Genomic DNA, 16,010 nt, shown 5'->3' on the forward strand with positions numbered 1-16,010 from the left:
ATCCAAAACCATGGAGGCAAGAAGGCACTGGAATGAAATACTTAAAGTGCTAAGGGAAAACAATTGCCAACCGAGAATTTTGTATCCAGCAATATTTTCTTTCAAAATTAAGGAAAAGATGAAGACATTCCCAGATAAAAGCTGAAGTTCATTACCACTAGACCTGACCTACAGACAATGCTAGAGGGAGTTCTTCAGACTGAAAGTAAAGGATTCTAGACAGTCAGTCGAAGCAGTATAAATAAATCAAGACCTCTAGTAAAGGTAACCATATGGGTAATTATAAATGCTGGTACTATTGTATTTTTTGGTATATAGCTCCACTTCTTATTGCTTACAGGTTCTAAAATGCAAATGCATGAACAGTAATGATAAATCTGTGGTTTTGGACATACAGTGTACAGTGATTCAATTTGTAACAAGTACCATAAAAGGGTGGAAAGATGGAGGGGTATAGGAACAGTATATGTGTATGCTGTTGAAGTTAAATTGGTATGAAACTTTTTAGGATGTTAAATTTTAACTCCATAGTAACCTAGAAAAACAATACATCCAGAAAGAAATGAGAAGGGACTCAATATGATACAATATAAGAAATCAAATAAAAATGAAAGTCGGCATTAAGGAATGTTTTGAGAGCCAAAAAAGGTATAAGATGTATGAAGACTAAATAGCAAAATGGCAGAAGAAAGTCCTGCAGTCTCAGTAGTTACTTTACATATAAAGGGATTAACCTCTCCAGTCAAAAGGCAGAGACTGGCTGAATGGATTTAAAAAAAGCATAATCCAACCATATGCTGCTTACAAGAGTCTCGCCTTAAATTCAAAGACATAAGTAGGTTGAAAATGAAAAGAGGGTAAAAAATAGCAAGCCGTAACCAAAAGAGAGCTGGAATAGCTATATTGATATCAGATAAAATAGACTTTTAAGTCCAAAACTGTTTCAAGGGAAACAGATCATTATATACTGATAAAAGGATTAATTCAACAAGAAGACATAATAACTATATAGATTTGTGTGTATGCCCCTAACAAGAGAGCCTCAAAATATATGAAACAAATATTGACAGATTTGAAGGGACAAATAATTCTACATTAATAGTAGAAAGCATTAATATACCACTTTCAATAATGGATAGAACATCTAGACGGAAGATCAATAAGGAAATACAAGACTTGGACAAAACTCTAAACTACCTACACCTAACAGACATATATAGAACATTTCATCCAACAGCAGTAGAGTATACATTCTTTAGTGTCCATCAGTCATTCTCCAGGATAAACCATATATTAAGTCACAAAACAAGTCATAATAAATTTTAAAAATACTGAAAATATACAGTGTATTTTATCACAATGGAATGAAATTAGAAATCAATAAAGGGAGAACTGGAAAAACAACATACTCTAAATCAATCTTTAGGTCAAAGAAGAAATCATAAGGGAAATTAGGAAATATCTTGAGATGAATGAAAAAATACAACATACCAAAACTTATGGGATGCATCAAAGGCAGGTCTGAGAGGGAAATTTTTGGCTCTGAATACATTATAAAAAGAAGAAAAATATCAAATCAGAGATATAATCTCAAAACTGGAGGATCTAGAAAGAAAAGAGCAAACTAAATCCAAAGGAAGCAGAAGGAAGGAAATAACAAAGATAAGAGCAGAAATAAACTACAAGATAGAGAGAGAATCAACAAAATTAAAAGTTGGTTCTTTGAAAAGACCAATAAAATTGGCAAACCTTTAAATAGACCAATGAAGAAAAAAAGAGAGGACACAAATAACTAAAATCACAAATGATAAAGGGGCCATTACTACCAACCCCACAGATATAAAAAGGACTATAAGAGGGATACTATGTACAACAGTACACCAACAAACTAGATAACCTAGTTGACATGAACAGATTCCCAGAAACAAACTCTTACCTACACTGACTCAAGAGGAAATAGATGATCTCAAAAAAACCAATAACTAGGAAGGAGTTTCACTGTTTACTGAAACTCCCAACAAAGAAAAACCCAGGACCAGATGGCTTTCAAAGAGGATTTTTACCAAATATTCCAAAGAGAAATAGCACCAATCCTGTTCAAACGCTTAAAAAAATTGAGGGTAAGGGACACTCCCTAACTCATTTTATGATGTCAACATCACCTACATATAAAAGCCAGATAAATACACTCCAAGAAAAGAAAATGACAGACTAATATCTCTTATGAACATAGATGCAGATATCCTCAACCAAATACTAGCAAACTGAATCCAACAGCGCATTAAAAGAATTATACACCGTGATCAAGTGGGATTTTTCCCAGGTATGCAAGAGTGCTTCAATATAAGAAAATCACTTAATGTAATACACCGAATTAACAGGAAGAAAAAGGGAAAACTGCATATAAACATACGATTATCTCAATTGATGCAGAAAAGGTACTTGACAAAATCTAGCACCCCTTCTTGATAAAAACACTTTAAAAACTAGAAATAGAAGCAAACTTCCTCAACATGACACAGGACATATATGAAAAGCCCACAGTGAACCTCATAATTCATGGTGAAATACTGAACTTTTTATCTAAGCAAGGATGCCTACTGTCAACACTGTTATTCAACATTGTACTGGAAGTTCTAGCCAGAGCAATTATGCAAGAAAAAGAAATAGAATGTGTCTAAATTGGAAAAGCAAAAGTAAAACTTTCCCTGTTTGCAGCTTACATGATCCTGTGTGCAGAAATCCTGAAAAATCCACAACAAAGCTACTAGAGCCAAGAAATGAATTCAACAGAGTGGCAAGGTACAGCATCAACACCCAAAAATCAGTAGCTTCTGTTCACTAGTAATGAAAAATAAGATATCAAGAAAAAAAATTCCATTTACAATATCAAATATTTAGGAATACATCTAACCAATAAATCTAACCAAGACTGTAAAGGCCCTGTTCCCAGAAAACTATAAAAGACTTCAAAAAAGAAATCGAGGAAGATCTAAATAAATGGAAGTACATTCCATGATCATGGATTGGAATTTTTGCGTCTACATTCATTAGGGAGCTTGGCCTCGTAGTTTTCTTTTCTTGCAGTATCTATCTGGTTTTTGTGTTAGAGTGATGTTAGCTTCATAAAATGAGCTAGATAGTTGTGGTGGTTTGGATCTATTATGTCCCCAGAAAAGCCTTGTTCTTTTAAGCAGTCTTGTGGGGGCAGACTTATTAGTGTTTTGGTTAGGGTGGGACCTTTTGATTAGGCTGCTTCTATGGAGATGTGATCCACCCAACAGTAGGTGAGACCTTTTGATTGGATCATTTCCATGGAGGTGTGACCCCTGCCCATTCTGGTTGGTTCTTAATTAGATCACTGGGGTCTTTTAAGAGAGCTCACAGAGAAAAGGAGCCCACAAAAGCTGAGAGAGAGATTTTGGAAAGAGGCTAAGATACGTAATGCAGTTTGTCCCTGGGAGAAGCTAAGAGCTGACATAGACCCAGACACTTGGAAATGCAGGCAGGAAGAATTTGGAGGTGCTGAGCTAAGAGGTGAAGCCCAGAGTTTACCCCAGAGAAGCTTAAGAGAGCACCCCCAGACACTTAGAGAGAAACACCCCAGGAGGACCAAGCAGAGAGCTGAGAGAAGCCAAGAGAGGCAGAAGTCCAGAGACATTTTGGAGAAAGCCATTTTGTAATGGAACCCAGGAGCAAAGGACCAGCAGATGCCAGCGACATGCTTTCCAAGCTGACAGAGGTGTTCCAGACACCATCGACCTTTCTTCAGTGAAGGTATCCTCTTGTTGGTGCCTTAGTTTGGATGCTTTTATGGCCTTAGAACTATAAATTTGTGACCTAATAAATCCCCTTTATAAAACCAGGTCCATTTCTGATATTTTTCATGAAGGCAGCTGTAGTAAACTGGAACAGTAATCTGTTTTCTTCAATTTTTGAAAGATGTTGAGCAGGAATGAGGTCAGTGCTTTTTGGAAAGTTTGGTACATTTCCCATGAAGCCATTGAGCTTTTATTTGTAGGGAACTTTTTGATAACTGATTGGATCTGTGTACTTATGATTGGTTTATCGAGGTCTTCTATTTCTTCTCAGTCAGTCTAGGCTGTTCGTTATGTTTCCAGGAAATTATCCATTTCCTCTAAATTGTCTAGTTTGTTGGTATACAGCTGTTCATAGTATCATCTTATGGTTTTTTAATGTCCTTGGGATCCACAATAATGCCCCCCTCTCAGTTTTGATTTTGTTTATTTGGGTCTTCTGTCTTTTTTACTTTGTCAGTTTAGCTAAGGGTTTGTCGTTCTTGTTGATTTTCTCAAAGAACCAACTTTTGGTTTTATTTATCTCTATTGCTTTTTTGTTCATTTTTTTTCTTCTGCTGGCTTTAGGGTTAGTTTGCTGATCATTCTCTAGCTTCTTCCATTGTTCAGTTTGGTCTTTGATTTTAGCTCTTTCTTACTTTTTAACATACGCATTTAGAGCTATAAATTTCTCCCTCAGCACTGCCTTCACTGCATCCCATAGGTTTTGATATGTTGTGTTCTAATTTTCATTCATCTCTAGATAGTTAACAATTTCTCTTGCAATTTCTTCTTTGACCCACTGATTGTTTAGGAGTGTTTTGTATAATCTCCACATATTTGTTTATGTTCTGGTTCTTTGGCGGATGTTGATTTCCATTTGCATTTCATTATGATCAGAGAATGTGCTTTGAATAATTTCAATCTTTTTTTTATTTGAGGCTTGAATATGATCTATCCTGGACAGCTTTCCATGAGCACCAGAGAAGAATGTATATCCTGGTAATTTGGGATGTAACACTACATATGTCTGTTAAGTCTAATTCATTTATCACATTCTTTAGGTTCTCAATTTCCATATTGGTCCTCTGTCTAGTTGTGCTATCTATAGAAGAGGATAGTGTATTGAAGTCTCCCACTGTTATTGTAGAAACATCTATTGCTCCCTTCAGTTTTGCCAGTTTGTCTCATGTACTTTGGAACACCTTGATTGGTACATAAACATTTATAATTCTTATTTCTTCTTAGTGTATTGTCTCTTTTATTAATATATAGTGTCCTTCTTTGTCTCTTATGACATCTTTGCATTTAAAGTCTATGTTGTCTGGTATTACTATAGCTACCCCTGCTTTCTTTTGGCTGCAGCTTGCGTGGAATATTTTTTTTTCTATCCTTTCACTTTCAATCTCTTTGTGTTGCAGAGTATAAAATGAGTCTCTTGTAAGCAGCATATCGATGGATCATACTTTTAGTCTATTCTGCCAGTCTGTATCTTTTAATTGCGGAATTTAATCCATCCACATTCAATCTTACTATTGTGAAGGCCGTTTTTGAACCAAACATCTTATCCTTCAGGTTTATTTGTTAGATTTATTTTTCCCCCTTGTTTTTAACTTTGTTACCCTTACTAACACTCTTCATTTATGTGCCCTTTTCCAGACCTCTCTCTTCTTTCTTTTTTTCCTCAGCCAGTAGAGCCCCCTTTAGTGTTTCTTGCAGGACAGGTCTCTTGTTAACAAATTCTCTTAGCACTTGTTTGTCTGTGAAAATTTTAAACTCTCCCTCAATTTTGAAGGAGAGCTTTCTAGATGAAAAATATTGGCTGGCAGTTTTTCTCTTTCAGAATTTTAAATATGTCAGAGCACTACCTTGTCACCTCCATGGTGCCTGCTGATTATAGTCAGTACTTAGTCTTATGTTGTTTCCCTTTTGTGTGGTGAATTGTTGCTCTCTCGCTGCTTTCAGGAGTTTCTCCTTCTCTTTAGCATTTGACAGTCCGATTAGTATATGTTGTAGATTGGGTTTATTTCCATTTCTTCTATTTAGAGTTCATTGGGTATCTCTGATTTGCAGATTTTTGTCATTTAGGGCTAGGAAGTTTTCCCCAACTATGTCTTCAAATACTCTTCCTAGCCCTTTTCGCTTTTCCTTTTGGGACAGCAGTGATTCTTTATTTGTGCGCTTCATCTCATCCATCATTTCCCTGAGATCCATTTCAAATTTTTCAGTTTTTTTCACCATTTTCTCTTTTGTGCATTCACATTCGTGTGTCATCTAGTTCACTGTTCTTTCTTCTGCCTCTTCAGATCTTCTACTGTGTCTCTAGTATTTTAACTTGATCAACAGTACCTTTTATTTCCATAATATCTGCAATTTTTTATTTACTCTTCCAAATTCTTCCTTATTCCATTCACAATCTTCTTGATGTCCTTTCAGTCTTTTGCCAACTCATTGAAGTTGTTTTGGAGATTTGTGTGTACTTCTTTGATTAATTGCTCCAAGTTCTTTGTCTCCTCCAGCTTTTTAATTTGGTCTTTTGGCTTGTCCATATCTTCTTGTGTGTTCATGTGCTTTATGATTTTCTGTTGGCTTTGGGGCACTTGCTTATCTTGAGAAGGTTATTTGGGAAATGCAGGGTTATTTTAACATATATATATTTGGTAGAGCCACAGCTTGCTGTAGTACACTTTCCCTGTCTTCCCAGCATATGGCACTCTTAAGCCACCCCTCACCCTCAAGCCAGCTTTCCCTCAACATTGTCTATGCACTGTGCAGGGTCCAAACCAGGTGGGAACCCAGTCAGCACACCAGTTCTCTGTGTGGGTCACTCTCAGGCTGTGGGGCTGTGCATCTCACCCTCCAGTTCAAATGTGCCCCACTCTCTGCCTACTGTGTGCCTGTGAGCCTCTGGGGTATAGGAGGGGCTCCTGGTGCTTCCATGTGGTGCCCTCACCTATCCCTGCCTCTTGCCCATGCACACCGTGGATTTCCATGGAGAGAGAGTAAATGCGGTCAACACTGGTCCATTGCCTCCTGGGTTACCTCATGGAAGCTTCTGGCCATGTGGCTGTAAAAAATTACCTCCCTGGCTAATTGCTGAGATGGGTGCATGGGAGTAGAAAGCTGCTCACTCCCCTGCTCGGCGGCAATCTTGCCACCGCCAGACCCCAGTAGCGGTCCCAGCTGAATAAACTTACCCCATCCTTTAAGTCGCAGTTTCTCCGCTTTTTCATCCAAGTCGCTACCATGTATTGTAGAAGTCCCTCTGTGGCCACTCATACCCTGAAACCACTGTCCTGGGAATCCTCCAGCCCTTCTCTTCTCCCTCATTTTTGAAGGACAGTTTTGTATGGCCAACTGATTTTTGACAAGAATGCCAAGTCCAGTCAACTCTGAAAACATTGTGTCTTTAACAAATTGTGGTGGGAAAACTTGATGTGCATATGCAAAAGAATGAAGATGGATCCCCCTACCTCATAGCATATGTAAAAATTAATATAAAGTGTATCAAATTCTAATATATATCAACCATGACTTTAAAAATCCTAGAAGAAAACATAGGAGGCATCTTCACGACCTTGTGTGAGGCAGTTATTTCTTAGATCTTAAACCCAAAGCACAAGCAACAGAAGAAAAAATAAATTGAACACTACTAAAATTTAACACTTTTGTGCATCAAAGGGCTTTATCATGATATAAAATGACAATCTACAGAATGGGAGAAAATAAAGAAATCCTTCAACTCATCAACAAAAATAGAAACAGCCCAATTTAAAATTAGCAAAAGTCTTAAATAGATATTTCTCCAAAGAAATACACAAATGGCCAAAAGTACATGAAAAGATGCTCAACATCATTAGCCATCAGGGAAATACAAGTAAAAACACAAGATGCTATTTCACACCAACCATAATGATTACTCTTTAAAAAATAAAAAAAGAAAATTACAAGTTTCAGAGAGAATGTTGAGAAATGGGACATTCATTTATTGTTGGTGGAAATTTAAAATGGTGTAGCACTGTGGAAGTGAATTTGATGGTTCCTCAGAAAGTTAAATATAGAATTACCATATGATCTGGCAGTCCCACTTCTAGATTATACCCAAAAGAATTTAGTTATTTGCCCACCAAGGTTCATAGCATCATTATTCACAATTGCCAAAATAGGGAAGCAACCCAAGTGTACATCAACAGATAAATGGATAAAGAAAATGTGTATACCTGAATGGAATATTATTCAGCCATAAGCTGGAATGAAGTTCTGATACATGCAACAACATGGATGAACCTTGAAGCCATCATGTGGCTTAAAGTAAGCCAAACAGAAAAGGACAAATATTGTATGGTCTCACTGATATAAAATCATTAGAATAAGCAAACTCATGGAGTCAGAAACTAGAGTATACTTTACCAGGGACTGGGGTCTGGGGTTTACAATAGGGAGTTAAGGCTTACATTGTACAGAGTTTCTATTTGGATTGATAGAAAAGTTTGGGTAATGGAAGGTGGCGGTGGTAGCACAACATTGTGAATGTAACTAATAGCACTAACTAACTATATATTTGAATGTGGTTAAAAAGGGACATTTGAGGTTGTATATATATGACTAGAATATATTTTTTTTAAGAAGACTTAAATTTGTAGTTAAATTAATAAATCATAAGTGTTGGACTTGTCTCTTCTCTTTTGACTATCATTTATCACATAAAAATAAATTAAATAGGACCCTGTTTCTTCTTCATTTAAACAACTAAATTATAAATACAGTTAAACTGAACAGTAATGCATACTTGGATATAACGTGGGCTGCATTCTCCAGTGAGGGAATGTTGCGGTTTTCCTCAGTTGAGGGGAAAATGGGGAACATAGTGGGGAGGAGAAAACCAGGCACACCCTTAGTATTCTCCCAGTCCAGCCTTCCAGACAGGGCCACTAAAAGAGATATTATAAAAGCTAGGGAATCCTGGAATCTCTACCTCTTTCTTGAAGTTGTATTTAGTCACAAGTCCCAAAGTTGTGCCCATTGATGCAGGAAGGCAGTCAACACCAGTTGGCACAAGTCTGTAGCTAGGATCAAGGTGGTTTCGGATCCACAGTTGGAACCCAAGATTCCCAGTCTGCTAAATGCAGAAGCTTTCCTAGATCATTTCATTAACCTTACATAGGTGACTCTGCATTTTGCATAATTGGAAGTTTTGGACCCCACTTAATACATTACTGTAGGATTTTACTCTAATTATCAGCAGTTTACAAGTAGCTAGCATCAGGACAGTATGTTTATTTCTATGAAAATACTCATTATAAAAGGGAAACCACCACCACAGTGACATACCACATTCCACCCACTAGTGTGGTTATCATAAAATAAAAGACCGATAATAAGTTGTGGGGGAGGATGTGGAAAAATTGGGACCCTCATACATTGCTGGTGGGAATGTGCCATGGGACAGCGGCTATGAAAGTAGTTTGGCAGTTTCTCATAAGTTAGAATATAACGCAGCAATTCCATTCTATTTTATCCAAAAGAATTAAAAACATGTGTCCAAACAACTTGAGCATAAATTTTCATAGCAGCGTTATTTATAATAGCCAAAACGCGGAAATAACTCAAATATCTTATCAGCTGATGAATGGATAAACAAAATGTAGTATATTCATAAATAGAATATTACTCAGCCATAAAAAGGAATAAAGTACTAATACATACTACAACATGGATGAACCTCAAAGACATTATGCTTCATGAGAAATGCTAGTCACAAAAGACCATATATTGTATGATTCCACTTATGTTAAATAATCAGAATAGGTAAAGACAGAAAGTAGATTCGTGGTTTCCACAGGGTGGGGGAAAGGGGAAATGGAAAGTGACTACTAGTGGGTACAGGGTTTCTTTTTGGAGTGATGAAAATGTTTTGTAGTTAGATGATGGTTAAATAACTTGGTGAATATACTAAAAACCACTGCTGTATACTTTAAAGAAATAATCTTTAAAAACACTGCCAGTTTGGGAAAGAGAAAATTTACTTAAACTTTCAGATCAGTAGGAATTCTCCAATTTCTCATGCTTGCCTTGAAGAAGCAGCTATTCTAAAATTCAGGTTCTTTACCATATTTTAAATGACTTTTTTATTTATAAATATGAGTTGCAGGATAATAGATGTATATATATATATATTTTAAATTCTTTGTTCAACTAGGAAAAGCTCATTGTATCCAATGAACAGGAAGTTCTACGAGTTCATTATAGAGCTGCAAGAACTTTGGCAAATCAAACACTGCCATTTAGTGCTTGTACTGTTTTGCTGGATGCAGAAGTATACAATGTACCACTGGACTCTCAGGTAAAATGTTTCTTGGCTCATTTAGAATGCTCTTACATATAACTTTGGTTACTTTTGTGATTTATTTCCATAGAAGAAACATGAATCCAACAATCAAAGGAGAAAGCAACTCTTTCAGACCAAAGCACTATCCAGATCAGCTGGTCTTCTATTTCCTAAACTCCTGTAAACATTTGGTGTATGTTATAAGCAGATAATTACAAAACAGATATGTGTTTAGGATAGTGCCTTATTTGGTTCTAAAGTGGATTTTTATATGTTTAGTTCTGACCCTCAAGCCACTGGAAAGCTTGCCCCATGTACCTTAAAGAGCAATACAGGTAGGTTGTGACATGGCTAAAATAGTGCCAAGCTCCTGTTTCAATCTTGAATGTTGATGAAATAAATTAGTATAATTGTGAAAAACTGTAGCCATCTTTGATAAAGTTTAAAGTCACATATTGCATGATATCACATGAAATCAAATACAGTTGTCAGAAATTTCTTGTGCCTCAAAAAACAGAATGAAACTCATCAATAATAATAAGAAGACTCTAAAGATTAAAATAAAATGTACAACCACAGGCAGTGAAGGATTATTACAAAAAGACTAGGAAATGCTTGTTTTAAAGCAGACAAACTATTGTACAGAGTATGCAGGGTGTACTGCCGAATAAGCTACTTAGTCCTCTCTGGCTGTATTTTTCTTAGCTATAAGAAGAGGATATTGAACTAAACAGTGTTTTTCAAATTTTTTAAACTACCAAATGTTTCATTCAAATGGAAGTATTGAGAGATCTGTGAAAAGGCAATTAAAATGAGTAACCAAATCTTAAGAAACTCGCTAAGAAAATAAACACTGGATGGGCCACAGAGGGAGTTCCTAAAATTTCCACCTTTAAAGATTGTAAGGGGAAGAACGGATGGCCTTAATAAATTAACAGTTTAACCACATTGCTAGAAGGTGTACTAGACAATGTGGTATCTTGAGGTCTCTTTAAGTTTTGTGCAATTATGGTGTAATAAAATCAATTTTAGAAAAATATAAATGGAGTTTTATAACCAAGGCATAAGGAAAAGTCTCAAGAGATCTCTAGTTCAGAATGGTTAAGAAAACACACCTGTTTTCTTTTTTCTTCCTTCCAAAACTCATTGAAGTGACAAAAGAAATAAAAATAGAAATAAATCCATAGCAGAGCTGGAAATCCAGCTGTAAGGCTGCTAGACCAGAACATTAAGAAATGTCTGTTGAGATAGAAGGCAGAGAACATATTGATAGAGTTCGGGAATGCACAGCCTCATGCAAGCTGTACACAGATGTTCAAAGATAAATGACTTTCCAGGAAAGCCTCAGAAGGATCCCCAAATTAGAGATTAAGGATCAGTCTGCAGACAATCAGTCTGATAATTAAAAGGCAGAAGAATTTGGTCATTCTTTTGAGGAAAATGTTTTTCACATCATCAAGCTGAATAAATTAACACTTTAGACTACATTTAATTTTCTTCGATTTCTACCCAAGTCTTGTGTTCTTTATTCTCTGGCCTATAAGCAAATAATATAAATTTTTAATTATAAAGAGATTGTGATAACTTAAGTAATTTATTGTACTTTGCCCCAAATTTTCTTATATAGTGTTCCATACCACTTGATTTTAAATTAAAATTAAGCTTAATGAGATATCAAAATGTGGGGCTCATTCTCTTTATAGAAAAGCTTAGTATTTTGACTCCTCTGCATTTTAGAGACTTATTTAAATATGGCATTGTCACCACCCTTTTAAGCTGTCTTTAGATTAGAAAGTCCCTTGACCAAGTAGAGACTTAATTCATAGGACAATAGTCTCTGAGAAACAAAGAAAGAAAAAACTAAGTCCACCTTTCTTTGTTAGAAGCTTGAGTCACCCGTCAGCACTTTTGGTTCTTTTTCAAAATAAACTTGTGATATGACGATAGATTCACAATAACATTCTAAAATAGTCAAAAAGTCTTACTTGAGGATCATGGAGCAAATGAAAGCTGCTAAAATTGTAACTTGTGTGATTGTGGAGCTACCTGATGCCCGGATGTCACTTTGATAGCACTGTTGGTAATATTAACAGTTGCAATAATTATAGTGAGTATTTATTGCATTTTCAGATGCTTCCTATATTCCCAGATGTTATGGTGAGGACTTTAGAGACGTTTTTAATTCTCAAAACAAGTTTAAGAGAGTTACTGTTATCCTGTTCTACAGAACAGAAAACTGAAAGCATAAATAATTAGTTCACAATTACACAGGGCACTGTTGCCATGGTGGCAGTGACCTTGCTATGTCTCTGTCTACCATCCAGCAGAAAGAGAAGCTTTGCAGTTGAGATAGTGTTTAGCAGATGAGTAGTTTCTTTTGTACGCTAACTACTGCTGTAATTTTTTTTTTAATTACACAGTAAGGTACAGAGCTCAAATAAGAATATTGTCTGTCTTGATTCCTAAACTGGCATTCTTAAGAGTTGATGCAGAATTTCTTCATAAGCACTCTAAAAAATTGATCCTGGACAAATGTCTAAGACTCAAGGCAGCTGCTTACTACCTCTACCCTTATACTCCCTACATATGGTAAACTTTAACATTAAAATTAAATCTGAAATTGATTATACTTGAGTGTCACAAGCACAATATTTCATATAAAGATAGACTTCTGATAGGAAGCATCTTTGAAAGGCAGAATAGGAGGATTCTTTTTAATTAATAACTAAACCCAGCATCTTCAGAGTTCTAATAACTAATCTGTCTAGTCAACATGGAAATAAAAGCTTTATCAAATTTTAACACTGTTCAATTTTTATTTTATGGTATATGAGTTATATTTCCATCATTCCTAAAAAAGTGATATATACCATAAAAAGATATTATAATGGCATCGAGATTTTTTTAAGTGGGTTAGTTGTATTTTATAATAATCAGTTACTTTTAATGTTCTCTTTCAGTCTGATGACAGTAAAACTTCTGTTAGGGATCGCTTTAATGCAAGACAGTTCATGTCTTGGTTACAAGATGTGGATGATAAATTTGACAAATTAAAGGTATGTATATTTAGAAATTTAGTTTAAATAAATGCTTCCTCCTTCATAATCAAACAGAAACTGCAACTATATTAGAGAGGAATATTTACGAGAGGAAAATATTGGTTAGTCATGAGTTCTCATGCTGGACCACAATTGAAAAGATCAAGAGAAATAAAGACCACAAATCCATTTTTAAAAACAGCATGGTATAAAAGATGACAATACCAGGGAAAAGACAGTTTCTAATTTGAGTTTTCATGCTTATTATTCAGTTTACAGGTCTGGTTATATGGGAGAATGTTAAAGAGAAGGAATGTATTTTGCAAGTAATCTATAAAAAAGTTACTTGATTTGAGATTTTGAATCATTTCAAAAATCATTTCTCAATGGATTTTCATGATTGCTTTGATAATTTGAATGAACATTTTCAAATTAAAATCTCCAAGATGAGATGAATATGACGTTGCAGACCCACAAATAGTTGGCATATGGATTTGGACAGAATAAAACAGGGTATGGATGTAATTTAAAAACACTATACTGATGTGTGCATCTCAGACCCTAAAGAAACCATATATGAGATTATTTTTTTTTAAGTAAATTTAACAGAATAATCAATTAACTCTCTTCTTGTCTTTTAAACAGACTTGTCTTTTAATGAGGCAACAACATGAAGCTGCAGCTTTAAATGCCGTCCAGAGATTAGAATGGCAGCTCAAACTCCAAGAACTTGATCCTGCCACCTATAAATCTATCAGCATTTATGAAATCCAGGAGTTTTATGTTCCCCTTGTTGATGTTAATGATGACTTTGAATTGACTCCTATATAACGGCCATTCCTTCTGGTTGGTGTCGTCCTAAACTGATGAGGCTTGAGCATGATACTGTGGAATACTGCCTTTTTACAAAAATACTGATATTATGCCTTCACAATTGTTAGGAAAGTTTGATTAAAGTTGGTTATGTAGTAAACACTGTCATTTTATAAAAAGTGAGGAGAATTACTTTGGATCTTAGATCCAAACACAATTTGTAGCTGAAACTTGTTATTTATATTGGTGAAAGGTAATTATTGTGTTTAGGGCATGACAGCAGACTATGGTAGATATTTAAAATGTGGAGAATCTGCTAACAGCGCTGGAAGCTGTTAACAATCTAAGTAACAAGATAACCACTAGTATTGAAATCTCTTTCAGGTTTTATTAAAAATATATCAGTAAACTGAAAGGTTCACTTCCTACCAAATAGTTTCTAAAGTGGAAGAAAAACTTGGCACAAAAAAATTCTTCAGTTTAATATCTGTAAATTGTACAGGTTTCTTTTTGAAAGTTTTAATATTGTCTTCCTTTTTAATAACTTATTTTATACATATTGTGCAGATGTAAATCTTGTAATTAATGGTCAAAATGTATACAAAGGGATTGGTAGTCAAAACATGTACAAAGAGATACTTGTAAAACTGTTTTGTCTCATGTATTATTGGACCAAAGTTGTAGTTTATATGGAGTGTACTAGTAGTGAGTTCAGGTAGCAAATCTTTTAAATAAAGCATGCATGTGTTTGAGTTAGCTTATTTTCATCACCATAATTGTAAAGATTGTGACTTAGTTGTATTGCATGCTTTCTATAATTTAACTCTTTCCATAATTAATGACTAAAACAGTGTAATATGTTTCATACTAGTCTTCTGTGATAGTGCCTATGACTTACTATGTTGGACATATTATTTAGGATTAGGCATACAAAAAAAAACTTAGCTCTTTTTTCATCACACAGTAGAGCCTGTTTCTTCCCCCAAAAATGCCTTTGAGTGAAAATTCTGAAATTGTAAATGTCTATTTTAATACTCAACTATGAAAGACTCTGTGAATATATGTAAATATGTTTAATAAATTTTATTGGTCATGTTAAATCATTGTAAACTTTTTTATATTGCTTAAATTTAATGTTTTAAGCTTAATAACCTTTGCACTTTTAAAATAAAAACTGAGTACTCAAATCAAGAAAGAGATATTTGGTAGTTAAAATAAGTGAAAGAAATTTAGGTATATACCAATCAACCTCTGCAATGTTTATGAAAAATTAATATGTTGTATTTTTTCCTTCTGTCAAGATGCAAAATATATAATTTAAATAAGATTTGGTATGTTGTTTTATAATAGAATAATTAGCAATATACTTAGAAAAAGTCCAGTTTCTCCTGTAACATGATGTGTAGATTAAATATTCAGGAATGTTTTAGATCTGAAACAACTTTTAAACATTTTTGAATGGAAATTTAGGTTAGTGTAAAGTTAGTCATTAAGTATATGAGAGAAAATTTACAGAACTTTCCACAATACTCTCTTGAATTGTAAAATAATACTGAGTGTTTTTCTATTCTGATAGAGAAAAGTGAAAAGAATGTATGAGGAATGAAGTGATTTAAATTCAGCTGGTGAGTTGGAAATTCCAGCAAAAGAGAATGTAAAACTCAAGGTTTTTGAGTGCAAAGGTACATATTAAGCTTAGGGTTTTTTTTAATTTTCACATCAGTTTATATTTTAATTAATACTGTACTTGGCATGCGCACTATAACAGCACGTGTGAAAAATACACTGTGCAAGGACTTTATTATAAAGGTTGGATGTAGTTTCTTCAGAAATTTAAATGAAAGATTTTGGCCTTTTATTAGAGAAATGGGGCCAGGGAGGCAGGGTAGATTTTGAAGCATTGGTTTTGTTGAAGCTAAGTTTATAAAGGCTGGGAACATTGAAAGCTAATTCATAAAAGCAATACTTTTTAATATGAGAAACTTAATGCCAATTTTGTTTATACTTTTGCCTAAAAAGGAAATTTGATGGGAT

General features: G+C 34.7%; 1 protein-coding gene and 1 non-coding gene across 5 annotated transcripts in view; both read left to right on the forward strand.

Annotated features, from left to right (window-relative positions):
- ANKRD12 (ankyrin repeat domain 12) overlaps nt 1-15,076 on the forward strand; it is a 158,336-nt gene extending 143,260 nt beyond the window's left edge. For all 4 annotated transcript variants that reach the window (XM_037805909.1, XM_037805911.1, XM_037805910.1 and 1 more), the window contains 3 exons: nt 9,997-10,140; nt 13,086-13,181; nt 13,809-15,076. In XM_037805909.1, coding sequence (XP_037661837.1) covers nt 9,997-10,140; nt 13,086-13,181; nt 13,809-13,994 — 426 coding nt within the window. In that variant the 3' untranslated portion in view covers nt 13,995-15,076. The remainder of the gene's footprint in view (nt 1-9,996; nt 10,141-13,085; nt 13,182-13,808) is intronic.
- Nucleotides 12,318-12,527, forward strand: LOC119511947. Its single transcript, XR_005212288.1, has one exon.
- Nucleotides 15,077-16,010: the final 934 nt, after the last annotated feature.

Source organism: Choloepus didactylus, chromosome 16 (genome assembly GCF_015220235.1).
Source record: "Choloepus didactylus isolate mChoDid1 chromosome 16, mChoDid1.pri, whole genome shotgun sequence".
NCBI classification, from domain to species: domain Eukaryota; kingdom Metazoa; phylum Chordata; class Mammalia; order Pilosa; family Megalonychidae; genus Choloepus; species Choloepus didactylus.